Raw genomic sequence first — 14,961 nt, 5'->3', positions numbered from 1 at the left:
AGCCACCTGCCAACCCATCGGATCACAGTGTACCCCATGGTGACCATACGAATCAGTGACCGTCACCGCTTGATCCAGCCCTACATCCACAACTACTCCTGGCTACTGTTTGCGGCTTTGGCCCTCTACACGTCAGAACTGAGCAGTGAGAAGCAGATGGAGGGAGAGCCTTTGAGCAGCAGCACCTTGAGCCAGGCCTCAGAACTGCAGACATGCTGCTCCCAGCTCATCACCGATTGCTTGCTGAAGGGGCAAACTGGCAAAGGTAAGTCCAAACCAGAATGTTGTTTTTAATGTAGCTGTTTTTATTTTGGGAAATATGCTTATTTTCCTTCTTGCTGAAAATGCTTTCTTGCTATAGACTTGAATTGTTAAAAAAGGGTACTTTGTTTATCCATATGTCACATGGTATCTCAGATTCTTCTAACCTGCATTTTTATGTTTTGTCTTTTATGGAAAACTTTTCTATTCCTCCATGCAGGTCTACGTTCCTCAGCCTTACTTGCACTGCTGTCATCCAATGAATCAGCTTCTGATAGTGAGCTGTGTCCAGTCTCTCCAGAGTCCTCTCAGGAGCTCAGTACAGCCACTGACACCTCCTCTCTCCCTGGCAGCACTGCAGCAATCTGCTCCCCGTCATCTCCCAGGGACAAGGTGAGGAACAGACGTCTTGGGATAAGATAATATGAAGATTGAATGATCTTTGTTTGGGGAGTGGATCAGTACAGTGACAGGAAGTAGAATTCTAAAAAATTAAATAGAGACGATATTTGTACCATACACATCCATAAATAATCATTTGAATGCAGCAGGTCACATAATTAGATTCACTGAAAAACTGATGCACAAATATACAGTACATACTTGTTACATCTGCAATGTAGGTAATAGTAGTGCTTAATTACAGTATTAAATATTCTGACTGTGAATAACACTGTATTGTTGTTATCCTCTCACCACTAGAGTAAACTTCAGGTAACGTCAGGGAAGGAGAAAAAGGCACAGGTGGGCTCTTCTCCCCCTGCTCTTTTAGAGGTGTCATCCCATCAATGCCCTGGAGAGTGGGAGAAAAGGAAGTTGGTTACCCAAGACACCCTGGACTCCCCTAGCCTCAGCCAGACGCCTTCTGTGTCCAGTGAGGATCCCCTCTCTCCTGTGGTCCGACGTATGTACTGAGATTACCTCTACCAGGCTCATTACAGCTATGATTTTAGTCATTAGTGGCCGACCATGCCTTAGCTGTCTGGATCAACTTTGTGTGCTTTTCTGTTTGTTTTTTTTTTTTTTATGATTCTCAGCTTCAGGGTCTGGTCAAGGAACTGTCAACTCTCCTGCATCTGACGTTGTCAAGGAGACAAATGAGAGGCTTCCCCAAATTCCCCTTCAGGAGCATGTGTTTTCCGAGTGCTCCAGAGAGAGGATTCTGGGACTCCTAGCAGCCATGCTGCCACCAGCTAAACCAGTATGTGAAACCAAAGACCCCGATTAGTGACCTTCAGAGGTGCTGCAGAGCCAGGCCAGATGTTTCTAGTCTTTATGCTATGTTAAGCTTGTCTTAAATGGATATATATGAAAGTGTACATATTAAACAAATACACTAAAATCTATCTTGTTTTCGGCAAGATTGTGTTTTTTAACTTTGAACTTTCTCAAGTTAAAACACTAAATTGGTTTGTACCCAACATGCACTTCTGTTTCTGAAATGTTCACTACTCACAATATTGCATCAGCATTGAGTTATCCACAGATAACATTTACATCGTCTTTCTTCTATCCTCAGGGCAGCACCCTGTCTTTGCCCAGTCTGAGCTCCATCCTGCCCCAGCTTTTCAGGGCAGTCATTTCCAATGCTGGCTCTCTCAACGAGACCTACCACCTCATCCTGGGACTACTGGGTCAGCTGCTGCTCCGAATCCCTCCGATGGAGGCTGACACTGCCGTCACAGAGGCTCTGGCTGACAAATATGAGTTGCTAACACAAGGAGAGGCAGCCATTTCAGACACCCAGGGCTGGAAGACCATCCAGCTGCTATTCAGCCTCGGGGCCGTCTGTTTAGACAGGTAAATGAAGGAAAAGATCCATATTCTTCAAGAAAGAGCTGAAGATATTAACACTATGAATCCACACTTGTTAGCAGGTACAAGGTTTTAGCTAATCCAGAACAGAGATATTTTCCTGACCTGATAAAGACAAATGTCCATCCAGCCATCCATCCATCCATCGTCAACCACTTATCCTGCGTACAGGGTCGCGGGGATAAAGACAAATGTAAAAAATAAAATTACATGCATGCCTCTTACTTGTTATTTTACAAAGTCGGTCCTAATAATTTCAATTTTATCATCAGCAGTGTCGAAGCAGCTATGTGGTTTTTACTTTGTACAATCACGCAATAAAAGTTAGCAATGTGATCTTAGGCTGCATGTGTAGTCATGACATTGAATTTTCCTAAAACTCTAATAATGTTTATGATATTTAATAATGTTAAAATATTATACAAATGGGCCCTTTGGTCAAGTTAACCTGTGTGAATTGAAGAACTGCTTTCCTCCTTTGTATTCAGTGTTTGTTTAGCTTTCACCATTACATATTAACTCCACCATAGTGCAATAAATAATGTATTAATAGATCTTATTTGCCAGAGGTCATTAGATGTTTACTGCATTGTTTGGATGCTAGCTTATATGCTATCGATAACCATTGAAGAAATGTTTGCCACCCATCAGCTGTTATTGTTAATTTCAGATAAAACTAATAGTGTTTTCTCTTCTTTTCCTGTGTTTTGCAGTCGTATTGGTCTGGATTGGGCATGCACGGTGGCAGATATTTTGCACAGTCTGAATGCTTGTCCTGAGTGGAGCACAGTCATTGCTGCCTTCACTGACCATTGTATTCAGCAGCTGCCACAAACTCTCAAACGCACCAACCTCTTTACTCTGCTGGTACTGGTCGGCTTCCCTGAGGTAGGTAGTATACATATCGCTGTGTAGGCTAATGCACTGCACTCCCTGACTTTCTGAGCTCTGTTGTGACTCCTCTGTGTTTGCCAGGTGCTTTGTGTGGGCACCCAGACGGTGTTTGTCGACAACGCCAATGAACAGCACAACATGATCTTGCTCAAACACTTCACAGAAAAGAACCATGCTGCAGTGGTGGATGTTAAGACACGCAAAAGGAAAACAGGTTAGTGCAGTCGTAGCACTGCTCACATCTTTGCCGGTGTACAGAAATAAACATGGAATTTACCCTATATTTGCTTTCTCCACTTTTTAGTGAAGGACTACCAACTCATCCAGTCTCAGGATTCCACTACATCCGGTCTCCCAGGGCAGTCAGAAGGCCAGGGCTCCCCGAAGACTCTGCTCAGCCGCTACCTGAGCAATTTCTCCACCATCATCGGCCACCTGCTGCAGACCAGCCAGGACAATGGCTCTCCTGATGCTGTTGAGGCATCCTGGGTTCTCTCCTTGGCTCTTAAAGGCCTCTACAATACACTGAAGGTACCTGCCGGACGTAGGAATCTGCCATTACCACTCCAGATTTTGAGATTTTGTTAGCAAAATGTAGAACTAGGCTGGAAACAACTTGCATAGATAATAAAGAATTATTCAATAAGTGACTCACTCTATTTGGTCTTCTTATGTAGAAACACGGAGTAGAGCAAGCCCAGGAGGACATCCAACAGTCAGGACTGACCCAGCTGCTGGTGAGGAAGTGCAGCAAAGGGACAGGCTTCAGCAAGCTGTGGTTGCTGCGAGATCTAGAGATTCTCTCTATCATGCTCTACTCCTCCAAGAGGGAGATCCATTCCATGGCCCAGGACCCAGAGCGAGACCAAAGAGAGCAGGACAAGGAGCACGACTCTGACCACTCGAGCTGCTGCGCTGACGACACTGACGTCAGCAAGCCCGACCCCTTAGAGGGTCTCGATGAGGAGACAAAGATTTGCTTCCAGGTGATGACGGATACTATTCATAATACATTGCAGCAAAATATAATGATATAATAACTTAAAGTCCCTAATTTTATTAATGCAGATCACCCACGATGCCTTAAACGCCCCTCTGCCTATCCTGCGAGCCATGTATGAGTTGCAGATGAAGAGAACTGACTCCTTCTTCCTGGAGGTGCAGAAGAGGTCAGCATCATTTCTTTTTAATTTACTTTCTTTATATGTTCCACCATGGTAAAGGTCATATTTCACGGTCTAATACAGCCTCTCTGTTTTGTGTTGTGCCTTTGTGTTATTTTCAGATTTGATGGAGAAGAGATAAAAACAGATGAGACAATCCGTACGCTGGCTCAGAAGTGGCAACCTACGAGGCGGCCTCGCTTTGAGGAGAGGAACACCAAGGCCGTGGACACTGATATGATTGTGGTGTCATGCGTGGTCAGTTGTTTAAAAATGAAATTATTATTTTCCGATAACATTACACTGAGGTTTTGAGATGTTAAAAAAGCACTACTTAGAAGTGGCTGGTTGGATCATTACCACTGTTAACATTACTAACAGGAAGAGATGAGATACTTTGAGAAAAAGTTTGGAGGTGATGTTTTTCATGTCAATATTCTGATATATCCGCATCATCATCCTCCTCCTCCCACAGTCTAAACCCAGTCACTGTGAAAAGGCCACAGAGGAAATCAACATAGTGGCCCAGAAGCTCATCACAAATTCAGAGAGCGACTTACAGCTCAGCTATGCCAAGCAGAGGCGCACCAAAAGTTCAGCTCTCTTGCACAAGGAGCTCGATGTGCGCAGCAATCGGGCAGTTCGTCAATACCTGGTGAAGGTCAACCAGGCCATCGCCACACTGTACGCCCGTCACGTGCTGGCCTCGCTGCTGGCCGACTGGCCTGCAGAGGCAGCATTGAGCGAGGAGGCGCTGGAACTGAACGGTGCCTCACACATGGCCTACATCCTGGACATGCTAATGCAGCTGGAGGAGAAGCCGCTCTGGGAGAAGGTAGGCAGGGAGAATGTGGAGTTTGTGTTGTAAGTAAAGGGTACAAAATGTGATTTCCACATATGATACATTAAAGGTGTTTTTGATAATCCATTAAATTATCAGATTCTCCAGAGGGTGCTGAAGGGTTGCAGCCAGAGTATGCTGTGTAGTCTGTCACTCACTGCTTGCCAGTTCATGGAGGAGCCAGGTATGGCCGTGCAGGTCAGAGAGTCCAAACACCCATATGACAACAACACCAACTTTGAGGTGGGTAAACTCCTAATTACTTAACAGCCATAACTGTTTTAAAAAGGTTAATATTTCCTCATTTATCATGTCATCTGGTCACAGCTGTCATCAGCTGGTCACAGTACAGGTGTATACTGTCTGTCTAACTATAGTTGAACTAAAGATTTAGATCTGGCTATTGGTACAGATGCATATTTGAAAAGGAGCACATGTACCATGAGGTTTTCGTGTTTTTACTCCTGTATATTTTTTTTCAATTCATTTTAAAGACTCTATTGTATCTATCTTTTCTGTCTTCAGGACAAGGTGCACATCCCAGGGGCCATCTACCTGTCAGTAAAATTTGACTCCCGCTGCTACACAGAGGAAGGCTGTGACGAGCTCATCATGTCCAGCAGTAGTGATTTCCTCCAGGATGTCCACAACTTTAGCGGCTCTCCTCAGAAATGGTCCGATTTTGAGATTCCGGGTAAGAAATATTTTTAAAAGTCCTTTGTGTGTGTGCATTTCAGATAATTTGACTATTATGTTAACATCATGTTTATCAACATGTGTCTTGTCTGTGGGTTTCTCTCAGGAGATACCCTGTACTACAGATTTATGTCAGACATGAGCAACACAGAGTGGGGCTACAAGTTCACTGTTACAGGAGGCCACAGAGGACGTTTCCAGACAGGTACTTTACATTAGAACAGATACACATTGTGCAAACTGCAATCTACAAAGTGAAATACAGATTTACCTCAAAATAAATCTTTAGCCTGGTCAGGTTGTCATCCTCTCTGCTCTTGTGCTTGTCTCTAATCAGGTTTTGAGATACTGAAGCAAATGTTAGCAGATGACCAAGTGCTCAGTCACCTGCCTTTGGCTGACATCTGGGAGTGGCAGGTGGGCGTGGCCTGTCGCCAGACTGGGAACCAGCGACTCAAAGCCGTTCACTTGTTGCTCCGCCTCCTGCAGTGTCAATCCCAGACGTAAGAGTCCAGCCTTGCATTTCTTTCATTCTAATTCTTGTCTATGCTTTTCACTCTTTATTTTCTTTTCAGTAAAATCCTTTTAAAATTGTACACTTATATTGTCATCTATAGACACCCGTAGTGATATGCACAAACTTCTCACTTGTGCATAAGGCCCATCCACCTGGACCCAAGTAATGCTAATTTGGGTAGGAGGTCCCGATGCACATTTTTGCCTCAGCAGTATATTTTCTCTGGGAAGTGCAGGGTAGCACACAGGGTTTGCATAAAAGCCTTCATAAATCCCTCATGTCCTAGTAGTCACCACAGAAATGAGGTAAAGGATGTGTTTAGGAATTTGCATATGTGCAGACTGACTCAGCCTGGTCACAATGACAACAACACACAGTTTATGAAAAGGTAGTGCTCACTCAGACAGCAAACACATTGTTTAAGTTTAAATCTAGAAATGAAGGCATCCATTACCAAACTTTAAAGCGCCCCCTCCACTCAAAATGTGTTTGTTGCTACTTCATTTGGCAATTTCACTGTGCACAATGATGTACAGTATGTGCAGAGTTAGACACTAGAAGGCTGTTTTCACATTAATCTGAAGGGGGAAAGTTTCTCTGTGCTCACCTTAAATTTGAGTTTAACACTTGAGCCTACAAGCAGGATTTTGCGACTCACTAGTTTTAGAAGGCAGTCATGGTCAGTAGAGTTGCAAAGGGTTTTTCTATATTTCTTTAAACCATATCCTCAATGGTACTTGGACACATGGGAATAGAACACAGACACATGGGACTCCTCTGGATAATGTAAAGACCATATAGGCTTATGTTGTGGCTACCAGTTTATTTATTGGAATTATTTCAACTTTGTTTCTGAGGTCATGTTTTGTCTGTAATTTCGGCATGGTGGACAGGTCTAAACGCTACAATACCCATGAACTTCTGCCACATTTGGCTTAGAGAAGAAGCTAATCAGAGGCACAAATCAGAGCAGTCAGCTGAGAATTAAACAGGGAGCAATAGTTTCGGAATTCACCCACAATTTAAAAGTGAATTAATTGTAGCTGCAGTTTAGTAGTTTTAGTAGTTTTTTTCAACACTGTCATCCTTCGCTTCCACACACCGTTATCACTTGGATGTTTCTTGCTGAAATTCACCTTGGGAGTTGTAGTTAACGTCTACCTTTTTAAGTTTTTAACACAAGCTGGAACCTCTGTCTGCTTTGATTTACTAATACAGTTCTTAATCTTTTATGCTGATGATTTAACCAAGAGAGTTTCATGCTGGTCCAAGCTGTAGAAGTGTTCCAACCGTCAGTCACGTAACATCGTCCAACGGAAAAATTAATGAGACTTTTTCTTCTGGAGGGGGGCACCGTAAATAGTTCTTCCCCCTTTACACAAATGTGATGAGCATGTGATGTGAAGCTTCCAGGTCACATACACTGATAATGGATGTTTTAGTGACGTAATAGGCGTGTTGTGTCCAGGAGTTTAACTTTTGACAGATTAGATTTTTTCACAGAGGGAAAGGTAATTTTTTTGTAGAAAAACCACATCAGACTGAAATCTTTCTTTAAACATGACTGATTGGAGATCTTTAATTGGCATTGTCCACCAGGACACACATGAGCTGAAAAACCAGACATAGCAATCTACATTTCTCTGTAGAAGAGCACAGAGAGAGAGATCAACTAGTCACAATGAATCACGGGTTACAAGATGTCATAATAAATGTATGTAGTTGGACACTCGTTTGTTTTCCAGCCACAATTTCGCTTTTCTCAGAATGCAACTCTTTATTGTCCATATTAGTATGTGTTTGTTCGTCTAACTATTGATTTGTATGCAATCCAGAGCATGTGAGCTGATGCTGCTGCGACCTCTGTGGCAGCTCTTTATGTCTATGGAAAACAACCTGAGCCAGGATCCCACAAGTATCACTGTGCTGCTGCCTCTTCACAGAGCCCTCACTGAACTCTTCTTCATCGCAGAGGCTCGTGCCATTGTGAGTAACGCGTGTGCACACACACAAACACAAAATACCACCTCTAGTACTGTATAGGTGTTGCTGATTGTTGTTGTTGTTAATTTTTGGTTTGATAAGCAGTGTGAGGCAATTTGAATGAAATGATGAGAGTAAAACATTTTATTTTTTATCTCTGTCCTACCCCTCTCTGTCTATATCTCTCTGTGAGATGAGCGTGTTTTTCCCTCCACCCACCTGTTCTTTGCCGGGCTCTGGGCCAAAGCCCGGCCCTGCCATCTGCCAGACAGCACAGTGCCACTCTGGCTCCCTGTAGACTGCTTGAGAGAGGAAGAGATGCTATCCATTTTGTGATGTGTATGGGCGCTCTCTCTCTCAACTGTCTTGAATTATTGATTAAGAGATTTCTCAAGGATTATGAGCACGCCGTCAGCCAGGAGTTTCCCATCTGTAGATGCAATTGAACCAGACAGTCCCAGAAAAGCACTACCTTTCCTGTTCCCTTCAGGTCTGCTCGGTGAGACCTGAGGCTGCTGATCTGACAATAAAATTACATCAGTTGACTTTTCATTCAGCATGCATTCTGTGCTCCCCTCTGCACCAAGAGAATGTTCTTTCATGTGAGGGAGAGGTGCAGTACGTGTCTATAAACACCAGGGGGCAGTAGCAGTACTCAGCAGTTTTGCCTGGGATGCCCTTCATGGACACTCCAATGTTGTGTTTGCAATGATAGACACATGCTGTAGCACATCCTAGTGTCGCCATCCAGCAGAGCATCGTCAAGGAGTATCGTCACAGAGCATGACCTGTATTTTATCAACACAAATGTGTGTGCTGCAGTGCGTCACCACCCCCAGCTCCTCATCCACAGCTTGTAGTGGTGGAGATGAAGGCCTTAGAAGAAATAAATGAAAGCTATGTGGATGGAATTGCTTTTGGTAAGGAGTATTTTGCACAAGGGTGCGCGCACCAGTTGTTTCAAAATAGATACATTAACCCGTTCACTTCTGTCATTTAAGTTTTGCCAGCACTCTCCAGATTAAACAGTGAACCACCTTATATTGGTTTGAGAAAAAACACCACCTGCGACCCCTTGTGGCAGCTGTCACAGTGAGCGGTGGTTGGTGTAGAACTTTGTTCAGAATGTTGAACAGTTGAACCTGAATAAAACCAGTGAATGTGATTCTTAACTGGGTTACACAGGCGACAACTCGGCTATGTACCATCTAGATTGGGTTCAAGTGAGACCGGGTATACTGCTGCTCCCAGGACTTCTTAACATCTGCATTTGTTCACAGAGGATTTTATAATGAAGCAGGACTGGTATAAGGCTAATACTATAGAGGGGAGAAGTCACTATTTAAAGTCCATCCTAAAATGGACATAAATATTGGAAAACCTTCATCAGCTGTAATGATCAGTGCTCCACCTACAGCACAGTGCACCATCTGTCACTAGCCTCTTAAAAAGTAAAGATTAGTGTGGACTAAGGTTGGTGTCCCTCATGTCATATGTTGACATGACATATGAGCTTAACTGCAGCGATGACTTACAGCCCAGTTCATCAGTTCCATGTTGACTTTACTGTAAAATCCTGGGAAGCTAATGAGTAGCTGGTCCTCTGTGGCCATATTAGGCCTGAGCTTAGAACCAGCTTGTTCTAAAGGTTTAGTTTAGTTGCCAGTGCAGTTCACATTTCAGCATCAGTCCTTGTTCTTTGTGCACACATGGCGTTCATGGTCCAGGTCCTCTGAGATTCAGTGAACTTTCTATCCCAGGAAGTGAAAGTTATATTTAGGAATCAAAATGGTATGTCATGCACTACTGACTGTACAAATCGTCCTAGGATGTTCCCCAGCATAAACATTTGGGGTGCTGTGAGATGGATGGCGGACCGAGGCTCTGGACTGTGTCTCCAGCACTGTTAAAAACTCCCATTTGGCCAGTCTCAGCCCATTTAGCTTCTATGTAGTCTTATCTATGTTCCTCAACTCCTTGTGCTTATGTAACCCGAGGTATGTGTCTCCCGTAGGGCTTTAGGGGACGTGCTCTTCCATTTGTTAATAATTTTGAAAGAGTATTCCAACATTCCACTGTTCAATTTGATGCTGGGATGGAGATGAAGAGTGGTCAGGCAACCAAGCCTCATTTATAACTGAATTCATCCCTTATGTAACCTCTTAGTGTAGTCTATCTGGGGAATTTCCTTTTATTCATGTTACCTGGCCTGTGAGGTTAACGTGGCAGAAGACACCCTTTTTATCAGATTTTGATGTGTTTTCCAGGCACAGGGCATCCTCCAGGAGTACTTGTTAGCCATGACCACTGACGAGCAGCTCCTCAATCACACTGCAATGGTAAGATTTAAACTTCTATATTTTTGCATAACAACCACTGATGACTTTTTTTAAACCTCTGCCTTTCTGAATTCAAAAAGTAAAGCTTTCTCAGGACCTGATTTCACTTGTGCATTGCTGCCTGACATGGATGATAGTAGCTCAAAGAAGTTGTCTGTGCATCCTGAAGTGTTGAAATGTTATACAACTCTCTTTCTTAAACACGCAGTCCCGTTGATTGTACGGTCGCTGTGAGTCAGTTTGCGGCTGGGGTCTCTTTTGCTAGTGAATCACCAAGCTGTTGATACCCAGCAGATCCTTCGGCACCCCCCTCCCCTTGTTTTGAACATGTGTGGGCCTCGCTCAGGAATAATGTATTTGGTAATTACAGCCCATTAGCATTTGTGGCAGAGCGAGCCACAGCGTTCTCTGTACTGTGTACCCCTTAATACAGCAGAGAAGCCTGAAGGCAGTAAAGAGGAGCAGAGGATGCAGGGTGGTGAAAAAAACATTGTGGGTGGTTCTGCTGAGCTGTTACCTAATACCTGTCAACAAAACGATAGGTGACTTGGCAGTAGTCATAACTATTATGATAACAATGATGCAAAGTCCAAGAGTAAATTGGCTGAAGGTCACTTTCAAAGCACTGGAGAAATGTTTCAAAGCCATCCCAAACAAAGCGTTTTCATAACAGGGGACTGAATTTTCTTTAAGTTCTCTTGAATGCTTTATCTCTTCTAGTGCCCCATTTTTAACAAGTTTAGCATACCACAACACACGTTGCACTGTGTTCAGAGGATCATGTTCACTCCACTACTTCCTGGGTTTTATTTATCTTGTTGTTTAATTAGTTAAACACAGATAACAGTGTAAGATATCTGTGCTTTTGATATGACATTTGCAAAGGAATTGCCCACTAAAGCATCTGAGTAAAGAGTACTGCATTATCTGGAGCTGTATTGGACTACTCCGCTCCAAGTAAATCACAGGTGAAGGGAACTTTCTTACAGTGTTAAAAAATGACATACATTGAACAGCCATGAGAGTGAAAGTGCAGAAAGGAGCATAATCATTTACCGTTAGACCTGAAAATAAATACATTTGTTCTCTTCTGTGGGAAACCTTGATAGGATGTGACAAGATATACCACCGAGATTAGTAGACAGCTGCTGTAACTGAGTTAACATGTATATCATGTAAAGTTAAAGCTGCAATAACCAATATTTTATATTAACAACAGATCAAATTGTTGTGTATCGGGAAAAGGGTCACTACGATACCACAGTGAATTCTCACCCGACGCTTTTTGCATCTTTCAGCTTGTTGTTTTGTTTTATAGGCAGCGACTTAACTGTTTTGGTTCGGTCAAGGCAGCTGTTTTCAGGAAACACGCTCTAATAAAAACCCTGTAACCTTCCTGCCCAGCACTAAACACCAGACAAAGTTAGCTACTAGCTAACGACTTGCTAAGCTAAGCGTTTAGTAACATACATCAGGTGGCCAGAAATGTGACTTTAGATCAGTGGTTCTCTGACCTTTTCTCTCATGCCCCCCTTAAGAAGCCAAAAAAGTTTAAGCGCCACGACTCCAGCAAAAGTGGATTTCATTTTTATTAATCATTAATAAATGATTAAGTGTGTGTGTGTGTGTGTGTGTGTGTATATATATGTATGTGTGTGTGTGTGTGTATGTGTGCGTGCGTGTATATATATGTGTGTGTGTGTGTGTGTGTGTGTGTGTGCATACATACACACATACACACATACATACACACATACACACATACATACACACATACATGTATGTATGTATGTATGTATGTAATTAGTTTTGACCATAATAGGATTTTGATCTGATAGTGTCATTCGTCAAACAAGAAGTTGTTGTCATGCTATGGACCAGAAAAGATAAAACATATTTGCTGATATTACCAACCCACAGCTAGCAGTGAACAAATCAGTCAGTGGAGAGCGAAAGCACCGAAGGCACAACAATCTGTTAAGCACTTTGGTTTCCAAGTAAGGTGACGTAAACTGCACAGAAGTCCTTGCATCATCAGTTTAGTCACTCTCAATTCATCTTTTTATCATCACTTGATTTTCTTTCTCTGCACCTATTCTTCTGTATTTCATTCACTTTTTTTGTGTAGGCTCTGAAGAACATCGCTGCCATTAGCTTGGCCATCAATTACCCCAATAAATCTACCAAGCTACTCAACATGTTCCCTTGAGAGATCCACAGAGGGAAAGGAGGAGAACAACCTGAAGCGAACACATCCTGAGTCAGCTGGTTCACTTTGAACGGGGAACGGAGAGGTGAGGGAGAAAAACTTCTCCCTGACCATCAGGTCCTTCCAACAGGACCCCCTCCACTCGGTTAACTCTCGGCAGTACTCTGGAAATGATCTGTGGAGGGGAACTCAAAGAGCACTTTCACACTCACTCACAATCCTTTTTGCCTTAGGTGAATCCAGTATATCAGCATGTGCATTCACTGAAACAAGAACAATTGCGGGGTCTTTTTATTATTATTATTATTATTATTTTCTTTTTATTTGAAGATGCCGTGCTAAAGGACATGCAGTGTGCCAAATTTGTGACCTTCAAGGGGAAATATATTCCTTTTTTTTCCTGCCTTTCTTCGTCCTAAACAGCAACCACTCTGGGTTACATAGTTGATCATGGTGAAAACAGGTCACCTTGGCGACTTGAATGTCTCAGTGGACATGTAGAGCATCCTAAAAATACTGTCCAGGACAGTCTCATTACTCACCATGGGGAGAAAGTACTGACCTACTAGCTCATTCCACTCCTTCCATCCCTCCTCGTTTAGTTTTATCTACACTTCCTTTCCTCCTCACCTTCGCTCCTTCTACCTTCCCTATTTACTTATTTCCTTTTCAGACTACAGTGCATAGGATGAGAATTAGCATCACAGCTGAGGGAAAACTGTGATCATCAATTATTGCAATGCATTCCTCCATGCTATTCAATCAATATGTTGAAGTACTTTAACTCCATTACTAGTGAATGAATGAAAGACCATTATGATGTCAAATGATGTTCATGAAAATGAATAACAGCAAAAAATTGTTATTGAAAAACTATGAATCTCTTAAAGGCCTTCCGTTTTATCCACTCATTATTTAACTATCATTATTTTATCTAAGGTATAAATACATTCAACACTTTATGAGCGTCCTGATTTAGTTTTCTCAGCAGTGAAAGAAAAGCTGTATCATACTGTCATGTCCCCGTACCCTGTTTATTGTAATGACTGTGGGAATACACAAATAGTAAACACTAATCATTCACATCACACTAACCCCACATTTGACTAAAGCTGAGACCCACCTGTAGCCACATCCACAGAGATCAGACATGTACTTTCATGTTAAAGAAGGCATCAAGTTCTGTATGTTGACAAATCTGAACACCAGTTTCAATGAGAGTGAGTAGCTGGGGGTGTTTTCCCATCATTTCTGTATTCATTTCAGATAAAGAGATTCTTTTAGTTGCAGGAAGTCATGGTGGTTTATACCAAAGAAACCAATCATTGTGAGCCATGAAACATCTCTGAAAGAGCTCCTGGTAGAGTTCCTTCTCTGTTTATCACATATCAGGTAGCTACCCTGTGAGATGCTGGAGCAGAGGAAACCTTTAGACATTGTTCTTTTTTATGTTAATTTTATTTTTTACTTTTTTTGAAGTGGTCCCTAAAAGGACCACAGAATAGCTCTGTGGTTTTGTTTACACAAACATCAGCTGCAGTGAGGAGAGAGGAAGAGATACATGGCCTCCATTTGGCTTCTACAACACCTCACCTATCTACAACGTGCCTATGGTTAAAAATGAAGCAATCATAATTTAACTCATGTTAGTGGAATACTTATTAATTATATTTTAAAAGAGAAATATATTGTTTAATTTGAAGTTTTTTGTAACTTTTTACTTTTAATGTTTGCTTTTTGCGAGGATGCTTGATATTTGAGGCTGACTAATTTGAATGTACATATCTGTGAATATTAATTGCACAGACGAAAGACTTTGATATCAACCCCTTACAAATATAAACTTTATTGGGCACTAACAGATCAACACTTTGATTCTGATTTTGTATGCATGGCACATCGAAGGTTAAAAAAACAACAACAACAACTTACTGCTTGGGTTGAAATGTGATCAGTTTCTAATAAAAATGGAAATGACTTAAATATGACTTCTGCTGTCATCTTTTTTTATGTTTGGCCTCAGCAGAGAATTTCTGTGCAACAATGAATAGAGTATTGATCACTCAGTTGGCATTGATTAGAGCCCACACACTCACTCCCAGCAGATACTGCACTCAGTGATCCAAAACCATCAGTAGTTCTCTTTCACGCTCCTAGCCCTTTTACCTCTAAGAAAACAAGTACATCTCTTGCACTTTATTACAGACATCCCACATATTCAGCCAAATAGCTCCTTTCTGCAA

At 42.2% G+C, this 14,961-nt stretch overlaps 1 protein-coding gene across 1 annotated transcript in view; it reads left to right on the top strand.

Annotated features, from left to right (window-relative positions):
- Positions 1-14,706, top strand: part of zzef1 (zinc finger, ZZ-type with EF hand domain 1) — a 31,744-nt gene extending 17,038 nt beyond the window's left edge. Inside the window, exons 36-54 of the mRNA XM_046039918.1 lie at positions 3-265; positions 482-654; positions 964-1,165; positions 1,299-1,462; positions 1,781-2,061; positions 2,790-2,964; positions 3,052-3,184; positions 3,275-3,501; positions 3,648-3,956; positions 4,039-4,139; positions 4,256-4,391; positions 4,609-4,968; positions 5,074-5,217; positions 5,500-5,668; positions 5,777-5,875; positions 6,008-6,173; positions 8,023-8,173; positions 10,438-10,509; positions 12,638-14,706. Of these exons, the coding sequence (XP_045895874.1) occupies positions 3-265; positions 482-654; positions 964-1,165; positions 1,299-1,462; positions 1,781-2,061; positions 2,790-2,964; positions 3,052-3,184; positions 3,275-3,501; positions 3,648-3,956; positions 4,039-4,139; positions 4,256-4,391; positions 4,609-4,968; positions 5,074-5,217; positions 5,500-5,668; positions 5,777-5,875; positions 6,008-6,173; positions 8,023-8,173; positions 10,438-10,509; positions 12,638-12,718 (3,406 nt within the window). The 3' untranslated portion in view covers positions 12,719-14,706. The remainder of the gene's footprint in view (positions 1-2; positions 266-481; positions 655-963; positions 1,166-1,298; positions 1,463-1,780; positions 2,062-2,789; positions 2,965-3,051; positions 3,185-3,274; positions 3,502-3,647; positions 3,957-4,038; positions 4,140-4,255; positions 4,392-4,608; positions 4,969-5,073; positions 5,218-5,499; positions 5,669-5,776; positions 5,876-6,007; positions 6,174-8,022; positions 8,174-10,437; positions 10,510-12,637) is intronic.
- The last annotated feature ends 255 nt before the right edge of the window (positions 14,707-14,961 follow it).

Source organism: Micropterus dolomieu, linkage group LG23 (genome assembly GCF_021292245.1).
Source record: "Micropterus dolomieu isolate WLL.071019.BEF.003 ecotype Adirondacks linkage group LG23, ASM2129224v1, whole genome shotgun sequence".
In the NCBI taxonomy this organism is placed as follows: Eukaryota; Metazoa; Chordata; class Actinopteri; order Centrarchiformes; family Centrarchidae; genus Micropterus; species Micropterus dolomieu.
The sequence above is the reverse complement of the archived record's forward strand: the minus strand, read 5'-3'. Positions and strand labels throughout refer to the sequence as shown.